This window comes from Polypterus senegalus, chromosome 9 (assembly GCF_016835505.1).
Source record: "Polypterus senegalus isolate Bchr_013 chromosome 9, ASM1683550v1, whole genome shotgun sequence".
NCBI lineage: Eukaryota > Metazoa > Chordata > Cladistia > Polypteriformes > Polypteridae > Polypterus > Polypterus senegalus.
This window is the reverse complement of record NC_053162.1, coordinates 103,405,850-103,420,549: the sequence shown is the minus strand read 5'-3', so window position 1 is coordinate 103,420,549 and position 14,700 is coordinate 103,405,850. Positions and strand designations below refer to the sequence as shown.

At 39.0% G+C, this 14,700-nt stretch overlaps 1 protein-coding gene across 2 annotated transcripts in view; it reads right to left on the bottom strand.

The window, feature by feature from the left end:
* Window positions 1–14,700, bottom strand: part of fbxo31 (F-box protein 31) — a 92,439-nt gene that overhangs the window by 50,914 nt on the left and 26,825 nt on the right. For both annotated transcript variants that reach the window (XM_039763538.1, XM_039763539.1), the window contains one exon: window positions 10,354–10,430. In XM_039763538.1, the coding sequence (XP_039619472.1) occupies window positions 10,354–10,430 (77 nt within the window). The remainder of the gene's footprint in view (window positions 1–10,353; window positions 10,431–14,700) is intronic.

The following is a 14,700-nucleotide window of genomic DNA, read 5'->3' as shown; positions in this document are numbered from 1 at the left end:
CACAGATATTACTTATTCATTTGTCATTTTGTTACATGTCACTGTTTCACTTCTCATGTTCAGTTGCAAGTGTAATGTGTTTGTTAGTTAGTCAGATGACTGGAATTGCATGGAGTCAACAACAGAGGTGTATGGTGGAGTCTAGCCACTTAAGTTCACGCTTATGGAGTCATTTAAATGTTCATCTGTCAGTCTTGTTCTGAACTTTGATTTCATGACATTCATGTCAGAAAAGGCAGACTCACAGAGGTATGTAGACCCAGACAAAGCAGACATTTTCAGAGCTGCTTGGCGACGATTCTTATAGTTATCTGGCTCTACTAAGCTCCAGAAATGCTGAGAATGCTGTTGAGACTTTAACTGTGCATTATTTTGTAGGTTTACTAATATATAATATACAAAATCCAATGTCTGTCTGTCCGCTTTCAAGAGAGAACTACTTAATGGATTTAGATTGGGTTTTTTTTCTGTAATTTGCTTGAACGTTCTGGTTGATTTTGCGACTTCTCTCATTTCACTAAGAATCATAGTTCGCTTGCGGTTCTGATTTATTTGCATGAATCTGAGTGAGACACAGCGAGCACGGCTTTCCTCACTCACGCTGAAGCCTTGGGGCATGTACCTTACCCACTCTTAGCTAGGGAACGAGAGAACAATTAAATTCAACTTTGTTTGATATTTAAAATAAAGTGTTACTTAGGTCTTGATGAGTTTGAGCCCGGATATTCTCTTAAGTATATGCCACATTGAAAAGATAGATTGCTATTCAGATTGTGGATCGTGATATGATCGCCCACCTCTAATTTGACTAATCAAGTTTTCAAATTCATGTAAGATTCATTAACCCTTTGGCGAGCTACTTGGAAAGGGGTGGCAAGCTACCAGTAGCTCGCAAGCAACGTGTTGGAGACCCCTGGCATAGAAACATTTATGATTTTCTGCAACATATCATTTCATCCACTAGTTAGCAGCAAAATACTGTCCAGCAAGTTATTTGTGCTTAATACTGTAATCATTATAAGTCACCTTAAGTCTGACTCTGATTTAATCAAATTTACACAGAATTCCAAGCTAGATTCATGCTGAAGTTACTGTAAATGAGGTTGAAAGGTTCTAGTATTTTTAAGCTGGAATAGGAATCAGCAAAATTTATTGATTTTCAAAAGTAGGTTCAGATTCTTTGCAATTATTAAGTGTCTTCTTAACATGTGATTATGACTTTGCTTGTGGATAAATTTAAATTACAACAAAACTGAACTCCTGCAAATTGGGATTAAAGTGCAACTTAATAAAATGAGCTTCTTCTCAGTCAATCTTGGTGGTGATCTCATCAGACCTGCCTCTACTGCAAAGAATCTTGGTGTCATTTTTGATTCCTCCCTTTCTTATTCCGCCCACATAAATCACATTAAGAAACTTTCTTACTTTCACTTCCATAACACATCCTGTGTTCACTCCTTCCTCTCCTTTTCTAATGCTGAGAAACTTATCCATGCTTTTATCACATCCCGCATCGATTATTGTAATTCCCTACTGGCAGCTGTCCCTTCTAATCTTATTTCACAGCTCCAGCTTATTCAAACCCTGGCTGCAAGAGTCCTTAGACTCTTGAATTGAATACAAAATTCTACTAATAACCTACAAAGCTTTAAACGACCTTGCGGCAAACTACATCAGTGACCTTCTCCATCACTATGTGCCTGTCCGCCCACTAAGGTCCTCTGATTCTGGCACTCTTGCTGTACCCCACACTAATCTTCACTCCAAGGGTGACAGGGCATTCAGCTGTATATTGCCCAGACTCTGGAATGACCTACCGAAATTTATTAGATCAGCTGAATCCATGAATTCTTTTAAAAAACAACTCAAAACTCATCTGTTCAGGAAGGCTTTTAGCTCTACCTACTCTATTACCCTTCTTTCAGTTTACCTCTATGTCAAGATACTCATGTAACCGGAGTGTGTGTGCTAGACCATCAATTATGTTGTCTATCTTACTCTTCTTAATTTATTTATCTGGTTTAGTACAATGTTATATACCCTGCTGTTCATTCTTAAACTCTGTGAAGTGCCTTGAGCATGGGAAAGGCACTATATAAATAAAATGTATTATTATTATTACATTTTGTGTATTAGAGATGTCATAAGAACTGCCACAATTCGGTACCAAGTCCATACAAAACAATCCAAAAATTTAACAATTTAATTTAATCAGTGCAATTTATATATATGACAAGTGTAATTTGTATATATTTGTAATGTAGTTTTATTACTACTTCTTTTCTTATTTTTTTTTAACTCTTATGCCTCACAATGAGTCGGCAACACCTTCAATTTTGTTATTTCTTTGTAAAAGTGACAATGACAATAAAGATTTATCTATCTATCTTTACAGCATTGGTAGTACCAAGTAAAAGTCAGTACTGCATTCATGCATGACTGTAAGTTGGTGAACTACTTCAGAAGACTAACTAATATGTAAGAAATACAGGAGTAAAAACTACAAAAATTGCTTACAGTGGTGATAATACACCATTGATGTCTCCTTCCATTGAACTCCCTATGCTGCAAGTCAGTTTTTCCTCTGTATGTCTCTTTGGCTAACTCATTAAAATATTTGGATATCGAAATTTCTCCTCCCATGCAAAATATTTCAGCATCTAATTAACATTGCAATTTTAAGAGTGTCAAAGAATCCCTTTCCTCCTGGTCCTTTCTTCCACTGTATTTCTTTCCAGACTGGCAATTACTATTAGTCCTTATTTTTAACTGTGTTAGTGCTACACACCTTCTATCTCATCCATAAAATATTGTTCAGGAGTTACAGCTCATTGGTCTGCCTTTCTATACAATGGTAAGCAATCCACTTTGCTCTGTAATAAGTTTGAGGGCAGGATGTTTTTGCCAGACCTAAAATAATACCATTGGTTATTTACCCTCCGACCAATATGCAGCTGGTTACATTAATGGTTCTCAACCGGTGGTATGCATACCGCTAGGGGTACGGGGAGGGTTATGCAGGGGTACGTAATGACATATAATTTTGCGTTTTTTTTTTCAAATTTTCCTTCTGTTTCGATCTCACACTCAAAAGTAGGAAAAAAAAAGAAAATGTAATGATTGTTTCAGTCAGTTTCAATGCTTTAGTTAAAATTTTTAAACACAAAACAACCAAAGAGTTTGAAGAAGGTTGCCAGTTCGCTGTGTGACTCATCAACAAAACACGCTCAAGAGTGCAGCTATACTATAGCATGGAGTAGATTTGCTTCGGAAAGTGGTGAGGCATGTCAAGGGGATTAAGGTTCCAAAAATAAAAAATTTCTGCTGTTGCTAGGCTTACAAGCAATAGGTTGGGGGCAACACGCGAGTCGCGTCCCCAGTGGGGTGGTAGCTTTTAAGAGAGTCAACCTCTTCAGTTCAACAAAGGAGTTGAAGGTGGTTATAACGCTTGTGTTCGCATTGTTGGCGGGGAACCCCAAAAATGGACCGGTTTTTAGTGAAATGGAAGGGAAGTGGTACTTTCGCGTTTGCGAAAGTGAGTGATTCGGAAGGTGTTAGGTCATCACCTGATAAGACAAGCCAAGGAATTTCTCAAAAATGGCTGCGGCAACAGCAAGATAAGAAGCTACCAGAAGATTCATTTGCGGGCAGAAAAATACGACAATATTCTGCAGAATATTTAGGCTACGGTTTTGTCAGCAATGGTGCGGACCATCCACTTCCACTCTGTGTCATATGCAACGAAACTCTGTCTAATCACAGCATGAAACCGTCGCTTCGGAAGAGACACCTGCAAACCAAGCATGCGGAATTGAAAGATAAACTGCTGGAATATTTCAAGAGGCAACATGAGAGTATGATGAAAGGCACCGCAATATTTCATGGATATCTGCATACGTCCGAGAAAGATTTGTGCGCCTCATATGAAGTATGTCTTTTGGTAGCAAAAACAAGGAAACCTCATACTATTGTTGAGGAGTTGGTACTTCCTGCAGCACTAAAAATTGCAGAAATAATGATAGACAAGAAAGCAGTCGATACGGTGAAAACTATCCCACATTCGGATGATACTGTGTCAAGGAGAATTCGAGAAATGGCTGACGATGTAATCCTGCAAGTCTGTGAGCAGATCAAACTCAGAAAACAATTTGCATTACAACTGGATGAGTCGACAGACGTATCAAATGAAGCTCAGTTGATGATTTTTGTTCGGTATGTTGATCAGGTGAAGGGACATTCAGAAGAAGCGTTAGCTTGCAAAGCTTTGCCGGGAAAAACAACAGCACAAGAGATTTTCAGAATTCTTTCAAAGTGTCTCGCCGCTCATGGACTTGGATGTGGTATGTTTCTGTGTGCACAGATAGTGCAGCTAACATGACAGGCCACCGCGGTGGCTTGAAAGCGTTGGTGAAAGGGAAAAATCCATCAGTACAATGGAATCATTGCATTATTCATTGACAATCACTTGCTTCGAAACACTTAAGCGTGGAGTTCAATGAGACACTGAACACTGTGGTCAAAGTTGTGAACTTTATCAAGTCACATGCTCTGAACTCTCGGCTCTTTCGACTTGTTTGCCAGGACATGGGTTCGGAACACGAAACTTTGTTTTTGCATACCGAAGTCAGGTGGCTGTCTCATGGAAAAGTTTTGAACAGGTTATTTGAGCTCCGACACGAAATTTACGTCTTTCTTAAAGATCAGAAATCTGCTTTTGTAATGCACTTTGAGGACAAGCAGTGGTTATGCAAAGTTGCATATCTTTCCGACATATTTGCAAAAATCAATGAATTGAAATTGAAACTTCAAGGACATAACAGCAACATATTTTCTTCCATTGACAACATGCGAGCTTTTCATAAAAAAGTTATCTACTGGAAAAACAGAATTTCTGCTGGACATCTTGCAATCTTCCCAACAATTTCATGTTTTTGTGAAGAGTCAAACATCAAGCTTTCAAGCTTTTCTAATATCAAAGCATTGATCATCGATCATTTGAAGAATCTAGAAAACAAAATTATCCGATATTTTCCTGAAATCGAAATGGATGGTGCAGAACAACTGGATTTTTAATCTTTTTTGTGAAAACAATGTTGAGACAGCAGAACTTCCTGATGAAATGAAAGAGAAATTATTTGAACTTGCGCCGGACAGAACTTTGAAAGCAAGAATGGACAGCAACGTGGGGACATTTCTGGCACAGTGTGCGTCAAGAATACGAAGTAATGAGTAATGCAGCGTTGTCAGCATTGTTGCCTTTTCCATTGACATATTTATGTGAAAGTGCTTTCTCGGCTTTGACCGCAATAAAAACTAAAGAACGACACCGGCTCCAGCCTGAAGGTGATGTTATACTAGCTGTAACCAGCATCCATCCTCGCATCAAACCTTTGATGGCACAAAAACAAGCCCAAGTATCGTATTAGAAAGGTAAGCACATGTTATTATGAAAATGAGTACTTTTATGCATGAACTTATGCGCGAGGGGTACCCGCAAACATACTTTTACACCCTTTGGGGGTACAATCGCGAAAAAGGTTGAGAACTGAGGGGTTACATCATCCCACCGTTTCCCTATTGAATTCAACAGGGTGTCCAAGAGATCCTTCTCTGTTCTTCCGTTTACTACCTTGAAATTAAAGTCATGCCACCCTACTTTAAGTCCCTTCGTATTAAGTGCTCTTGTGAAGGGTCGAGAAACATCTTGACACAACTCCAATTTGGCACAGCCATACCCCCATCTTCTAGACTCCTGCCCTCTGTATTGGTAGAAGACCAATCTCTTTTGACGGCTGGTGCTAGGTTATTTTGCTCCCTAGGCCAAGCTAATTAGTGCACAAACCGACTGTTCGGTAGCTAACCTGTACAGCTGGGTTCCCCCACCTTATTTGTCTGCACCACAGGCAAATGCCTAACTCGCCTTAATGGTGGCACTCACCCTGAGTATACACTGCAACTAGTTGTACAGCTGCAGAGTTTGTGTCATTGCTTGAACTAACCAGTGCAGCATCAGTGACTGAGGAAAAAGTCATAGACAAGGCATAATCCATACAATGAATTTTATTTTTCCTTGTGTTTATTGCTAAAGATAAGATGTTCGAAATCAATAAATCCTTTTATGCTAAAGTATAATTAAACAGCCCAGTACAAATATTGTACAGTACTTAGCCAAACATTTGAACTTCACTGGAACATTCACCAACTGGCACTTTGGTGGTGTTGCACACACTGAAATGTATTTTTTGTCCTACTATTCACCAAAGGAAATTTTTTTAAATCCATTTTAGATACCTTTTACTGTACACTTGCACTATTTTTTTTTTTTTTGCAATTACTTCAACCATTGTATTTCCATGATCACTTATTTGTTACTTTATGGTTTCCTTCTTATGCTGGTCTAGATGTCAACAACTTGTTTGGTCTGTTTTGTTTATGGAGAGTTTGGAGGCTATAGAGAAAATTTATTTATTACTTCTTTAATAGGTTTGATCACAGTAACCCACGCTCACCTCGGAGTACTGCATCCTCCAACCATCCTTCTGCTGATACCAGCATAGGTGAGACATCCCCACCCACAATTACAGCAGCCCAGGTGAGCAGAGAGCTGAAAAGACTTTGTGCCAGCAAAGCAGCGGGTCCAGATGGTGTATTGCCACGATTGCTGAAGGCCTGTGCGTTGGAACTGGGGAGTCCTCTACAGCGCATCTTCAACCTGAGCCTGGAACAGGGGAGAGTCCCGAGGCTTTGGAAAACATCTTGTATCACTCCTGTCCCAAAGGTATCACGTCCTAGTGAGCTGAATGACTTCCGGCCTGTTGCTCTGACGTCACATCTGATGAAGACCATGGAGCGGCTGCTGCTTCACCACCTGAGGCCACAGGTCCGTCACGCCCTAGACCCTCTGCAGTTCGCATACCAGGAGAAGGTGGGAGCAAAGGATGCCATCATCTATATGCTTCATCGATCCCTCTCCCACCTGGACAGAGGCAGTGGTGCTGTAAGAATTATGTTTTGGACTTCTCTAGCGCCTTCAACACCATCCAACCTCTGCTCCTTAGGGATAAGCTGACTGAGATGGGAGTAGATTCACACCTTGTGGCATGGATTGTGGACTATCTTACAGACAGACCTCAATATGTGCGTCTTGGGAACTGCAGGTCTGACATTGTGTGCAGCAATACAGGGGCGCCGCAGGGGACTGTACTTTCTCCGGTCCTGTTCAGTCTATATACATCAGACTTCCAATATGACTCGGAGTCCTGCCACGTGCAAAAGTTCGCTGATGACACTGCTATTGTGGGCTGCATCAGGAGTGGGCAGGAGGAGGAGTATAGGAAACTAATCAAAGACTTTGTTAAATGGTGCGACTCAAACCACTTACACCTTAACACCAGCAAGACCAAGGAGCTGGTGGTGGATTTTAGGAGGCCCAGGCCCCTCATGGACCCTGTGATCATCAGAGGTGACTGTGTGCAGAGGGTGCATACCTATAAATATCTGGGAGTGCAGCTGGATGACAAATTGGACTGGACTGCCAATACTGATGCTCTATGTAAGAAAGCTCAGAGCAGAATATACTTTCTGAGAAGGTTGGCATCCTTCAACATCTGCAGTAAGATGCTGCAGATGTTCTACCAGACGGTTGTGGCGAGTGCCCTCTTCTACGCGGTGGTGTGCTGGGGTGGCAGCATAAAGATGAAAGACGCCTCACGCCTGGACAAACTTGTTAAGAAGGCAGGCTCCATTGTAGGATTAAAGTTGGACAGTTTAACATCTGTGGCAGAGCGACGGGCACTAAGCAAACTCCTGTCAATCATGAAGAATCCACTGCATCCACTTAACAGTGTCATCTCCAGACAGAGGAGTAGCTTCAGTGACAGACTTTTGTCACTGTCCTGCTCCACTGACAGACTGAGGAGATCGTTCCTCCCCCACACTATGCGACTCTTCAATTCCACCCGGGAGTAAATGCGAACATTAATTTTATTTTAATTCTTTTCATTTTTATTACTATTTAATTTAATATTGTTTCTTTGTATCAGTATACTGCTGCTGGATTATGTGAATTTCCCCTTGGGATTAATAAAGTATCTATCTATCTATCTATCTATTATATATAGAGAAAAACTACTGGATGGCCTTGAGGCGTGACCTTGCCCGGACAGTTTTAAGCTGAATGAAGATGTGCTGACCTCATTTGAGGAAATCTGTTGAGCGACAGAAGGACCACTTTGAGAAACGTCAACCTGGTGAAGATACTTTAGACAGGTTTGCAATGGACTCCTCAATCTCCCTATTAAGGCCTATGTCAGGGTACTGGAGAAGAGACTCCTTCTGATGGCTGGGCCTAAGACAAAGGATGAACAATGTGGATTCTGTCCTGGCAGTGGAACAGTAGATCAACTCGTCTCCCTGGCACACTTACTGGAGGTTGATTGGAAGTCTACATGTGCTTTGTACATGTGAATAAAAGCATATGACCATTCCCCTCTGCACGTGTTGTGGGAGTGTTGCAGGAATATGGAATAATGGAGCCACTCTGGAGTGGTATTCATTTGCCATATGAACATAGTAAGAGCTATGCCTGAATACTTGGCATAAAGTTGAATTTGCTCATTATGGCTGTTGGACTTTGTCAAGACTGTGTTTTGTCACAGCTCCTGTTTGTGATTTTTATAGAAAGGCCAGAAGGACAACCAAGGATGTCAGAGTGTCCAGCTAAGAAATTTAGAGGTTGCGTCATTGTTTTACGTTCTTCTCTTTGCCTTATCTGAATGTGACCGTGGGCAAACAGTTGAGTGATTTGCTGCCGAGTTTGAAGCGGCAGGGATAAGGACCAGCACCTCCAATTCATGGTTCACTTTTGGAAAAGTGAATTGCACTCTCTCTACATGGGATGGGGCAAGTGTTCTTTGTTGATGATGTCAAGTATCATGGCATTTTATTTACAAGTGATGGAAGAAGAGAGTGCGAGACTGACAAAAGGATTGGAACAGTGACAATTGCTTCTTTGGCGATGTACCAATCTGTGGTGGTGAACCAGGGACGAGTTAAAAGACAAAGCTCTTGATTTACCAGTCAATTTATATCTGTTATCACCTATGGTCATGAGCTGTAGGTACTGACTGGAGGAATGAGATTGCAAGTATAATCGTCAGATATGAGGTTTCTTTGCAGGGACTGTGAGCGGTCACTCTGTGATAGGATGAAAAGCTCAGCTATTTGGGACAGCCTCAGAGTACAGTCACTGCTCAAGAGTAGCCAGCTGAGGCAATATGGACATGTTGTAAGAGCACTCCTACTTGGCAGAGACACTACAGCAGACCCAAGACATACTGCATAGATTATATTCCGAATGGCTAAGGACCAAAAAGAAAATTCCCTGAGAACAGTTGGAATCTACAGCGGGGGACAGGGATGTCTGAGCTGACCAGCCTTCCTGCTGCTGCAATTATCACAAGGAGTAACATTTTGAGATAATGAGATAAACATGTCTCATGAAACATTTTGCAATGCTTGTGTACAGCTACTTTAATACCAATATATTTTAAGTCTGAATACAGAATAATTTTTACTAAAGTGGTCCAAATTTAATAAACATGCTTAGCTGATTTCACACTGTTCCTCAAGCCCAGCTTGTAACCTAACTTTTTAAGTTAAGTACTAAAGGAGTAAGTGTCTAGCTTTGCATTACACTTTATGAACACACCATTTTTTTGCAAGGGATTTCAGATCCTACTGTGCAGAATGTAAGATAAATTGTACCCAGATTAAAATGGAACACTCAATCACTCAATGGATGCCACATTTTAAACTGAACATTGTACGATATTCTCCTAGAAGTTATACTTTAATTAATTAGAAACAAACTAATGTGAAAAGACTAGTTTTGTAAAGGGTTTGAGTACAACATCCTCCGAATATGAATACTACTTTTAACTACATATACGTTTATCATATCATGTCAAATTATAAATTGACTTTAACCTTGAGTAACACTCTTATAAATTTTGTAAAGTCTTTCATACCATACCAAGTTACAATTCAACAGGAAAAAAAAGGGTTAAAACTCAAGATGAAATGTTGATGTAACAGTATTTGTAGTGATTTTCAGCATTTAATACTTTCTTTTCGGTAGAGTAAAATAGTTACTTCAGAAAAAGTAATTAAAATAATGGTTTCATCTGCAGTGGGCTGGCGCCCTGCCCGGGGTTTGTTTCCTGCCTTGCACCCTGTGTTGGCTGGGATTGGCTCCAGCAGACCCCTGTGACCCTGTAGTTAGGATTTAGCGGGTATGATAATGGATGGATGGATGGATAATGGCTTCAAATTATTTAACCTAATCACTCTTACCACAACATTGAGAAGTCCTCCATAAGGTCCAATGTCGGGTTGCCATAAACCGAGGATGTGTCGGTAAGGAAACAGCACTGAAAATAAGAGAGACAATAGTAATACTAGAAATAAACAAAATTCATATTATTTGCAACTTCCCAGTTGTAAATTGTACTGTACATTCATTAAATCCTACTTAGCACACCCACCATTTTTATTACTAATAGTTTTATCAGATAATTTTAGCATCCATTATAAAATTATATGATTTCCTAATTATCATTTGCTAGTCTGCTTACTTAGAAAGCCTGGTAAGGTACTTAATCAAGGAAACTAATTTATAGATATTAAATCAGTGTTGCTGGGAAGTTTAAAAGAAATTCCAAAAGCAAAAACGTAATTTTTATTAAAAAGGAAAACTGGCACATATTGATAATTTTTTTTTCACATTTCCAAATGAATGAGGCCCATTTATGGCAAAAATATAAGCATATACTCCTATCTATTGATTTACATTACTACATCAGCAAAGGGTCCCTTGACTGCATCAGTGTGAGAGATTAAGGCAAGAGAAAGGAATAACAAAACCAGCTGTTTTAATGACCTACTGGCAAAACTAAAATAAAAACAACTCAAAGTTTCCACAGCTCCAGCAGAAAACATTTTAACTAGAAATGATCAATAATGCACAAAGTCTTAAGTGGGAAGTTTGTGTGACTTGCTGTCGTATATAGTGTATTGTGTGCACTATATAGAGTATGTAACATATTTTCTGTTTAGATGTTCGTCCAAATTTCCTATCATACGAACAACATTCCAAATGTCAACATTTATACTCTTTCATTCACACCTCTCTCTGTTAAATTTCTCATCTGTCTGATAGCATGCGACTGTAGCATAAGGCATGCTCTTCCTTTTATCTTGAGCTCTGGAAATATGTCACAAAGACACAAATAAAACATACAAGAACAATGAGTGGATGAAGATAAAGAGTGACACAACATTCCAGGTTTATGAGTTAGATTCTTGGGGTTCTGCGAGATTGTTTCTACAGTTAAGTGTTTTGACCCTTGAAAGAGGTTTATAAATGTACTGTATTTTATTTTGAACCACTTTTTGAACCACCCGACATAGATGTTAAAAGCTCACAGATCCTGTGATTTCCACCACGAGATACAGGTCTCAAATGTTCTTTCCAGTCTTATTTTACCATATCTGTAAGTCTTCTTCAGAATAAGAAGGATTTTACTTTTTTATTGTATTAAATCTTGTAACATTCCTTATTGTTTTGATTTACAAATTTGCAGCTTTTCATAAATACATACCTGAAATGAAACTAAGTAACCAAAACTAAAATATGATGAAGAGTGGTCTGGAATGTTGTGATGGATTATTGTACACATAATTTTAAAGAAACTGCAAAATGCTACAAGATTTTCCTTTTGTGTTTTTATCTGAAGGATGGGTATATTTATATCCATGCTTCTTGGTTTTTGCCAATAGAAATGAACTTTAATGTCAGTAGCCCTTTAAAGGTTCTCAAGTTACTGCTGAGATATACAACACTTGCATGCATCTTTAAACTATTCTATAAAGGTACTGTGTCCTGTTTATTCCTGTTACAAGTATGCTTTACATGATAAAATTGTCATAAAAAGAATTACCCTCATGAATCAAAGAAATGCACCGCACTTCCTATAAATACAGACAGGGCAGGGAAACTGCACATCTGAGTACAACTCTTCAGGCAATTATAAGCTGGAAATGTTAATATGTATATATATATATAGGCTTGGATTTTTTTTTTCTCCCTAAATAATAAAAACCATCATTTAAAAACTGCATTTTGTGTTTACTTGTGTTATATTTGACTAATGGGTAAATGTGTTTGATGATCAGAAACATTTTGTGTGACAAACATGCAAAAGAATAAGAAATCAGGAAGGGGGCAAATAGTTTTTCACACCACTGTATATATACACACACACACACACACATATATATATATGTGTACCGAATATATTCACGTTTAATTCAGGGCTTGATTTTACTGTATAATTTCCAGTATTTTATAATGTCAGTCGTATAAATTGAATGCGAAAAACTCACGCTATTGGCCCAAGAGATTATGATATGCTAACGCCCACCTGAGAGAGTAACCATGGAGCACACTGCCTTTTTTTTTTTTTCTTTCCTATGTATTATGCCTATGTGACCACACAGTAATACCCAAACTATTCCGAAGCGACATTTGCACTGTTTTGTGTTGTTTGTATCTTGCACCCTCATACACCTTTATCATAAGAGCATCCCTTACCTACGATGGAGCGTTCAATCAGAAGAAAATATGAAGCTGGTTTTAAATTAAAAGTCACTGAAGTGGTTAAAGAAATTGGTAACCGCTGCCGCAGCAAAATTCAATGTGTCTGAGAAACTGGTGCGAGATTGGAGAAAGCAAGATGTATTAAGAAAAATAAATTAAAAATTTAGGGTTGCATTTTTGAATGGGCGCACAAGTCGGGGTCTGATTTTATGGTTGATTTTTCGGGTTTAAAGACTCGACTTATACGCGAGTATATACAGTATATATACAGTATATGTAAAGTGGTTGCTGTTGTCATGTCATAAAATTTCTACATTTATATTACATTTTGTATACATGAAAGTAGATGGAAGTGCTTTACAATAATAATACCTAAACAATTACAAAATGAAGTAAAAACTGAACAACAGGTTATATAAATCAGTCGAGAATCAAAATGTTCAGCTTGATAGCAAAAACTATGGTCAAATAGCCAGGAAGCAGAGGAAAAAAAAAAACTCCAGTTGGGGGTAAAGTGGAGAAAATAAACCAACATTTATAAAGATAGTATACGTTTATTTCTGATCAGATTCTGATAAATGTCATTAAACTGGAAAAAGAGTGTCTGATAAAGTGTATTTTGTAATGACAGCCTTTTAGATAAACATTTATCTAAGACATGCTGATATCTAAGTAATCAATGTAGAATTCAGTACTAACATTTGCAGTGCATCATGCAATGCTTATATCTCTGTTATATGCCATTTGGCATGGGATGCATAAAAGCAGTGTTAATATGTTTGTAATACGCCATCTATTGGAGTAAAAAAAAAAAATGAAAAGCATTTCATTACCGAAGATGTTTGTGCTGCGCCATCCATTAGGGCTCGTTTATACTTCATGCTCAGAACCGAGTGCGCATCATGGCTGCCACGCATTCATTGGACGTGTACTCTGAGCACATCCTCAGAAATGAACGTGACGCATGTACAAGTTGCAGTACCGGCAAAAAGCCGTGGGTAGCAGTATGAGAAACATTGGAAGGTGACATCCAAGTCTCTGTTTACTATTTACATGTGGCAGAAAGCCGCTATGTAAATCCTACGGGATTGATGTTTGATAAATGGCTCGATGAGGTGAAGTAAAATGCCAATATATAGATGCATTTGTGGTGCTTTTATATTCAAGCGCTGCATACCATCTTTTGTGCCGTCTTTTTTTTTCCGGGGCTTCCTCTTAACCTGACAGCACTGGCAAATGCAATAGATCACCACACAGAATACATTAAATGTATGATATTCCAACTCTGCAGATTTAGAATTCTTAGATGTATACTTGATATCACTTTCATGATGAAATGCATTAAAGTATGTATGTTACATTTTACAGATAAATCGTTAATTTTGTTCAAATAATGAACACTGTTAATAATTACACACATGGGAGTGACACGGTGGTGGCGCAGTAGCACTGCTCTCTCGCAGGAAGTCACATCGCTGGTATTCCCTGCCTGGAGTTTACAGGTTTTCCTGCTGGGTTTCCAGAGTGTGCTCCGGTTTCCTTCCAAAGATATGCAGATTTGGTGACACTAAAATGACGCTAGTGTATGCGAGTGCTTGTATTCATCTTGCAATGAGCTGATGCCCTGTCTAGGGATTGTTTCTGCCTCATGCCCAATGCTAGCTGGAATGGGCACATCCCTGGATTGATGGATTTAATCATTAAACATACTTTTCAGTGATATTGCAGTAAGGTGTCATCAGAATTTAATGGGTGTTCCAGGCAATTCACAACACAGTGAAGCTGAACCTGTTCTCACCGTGATAATATCTTGCACTGCCACCCGGTGGATTCTTCCAGATTTACGTAAAAGTACACACCACAAGTATAAACAGTAAAACGCTTGCGTAGCAGGTGCATCTGCTGGAGCATGCATCGCGTGAAGTATAAACCTGGCCTTAGAATGACAGAGACATAGCAACCTGACAGGCACAAAGACAATTGTCCTTTCATTAAGGTGAATCTTACCACAATTAAGAAGCTTGTTCAATGACAAAATAGCA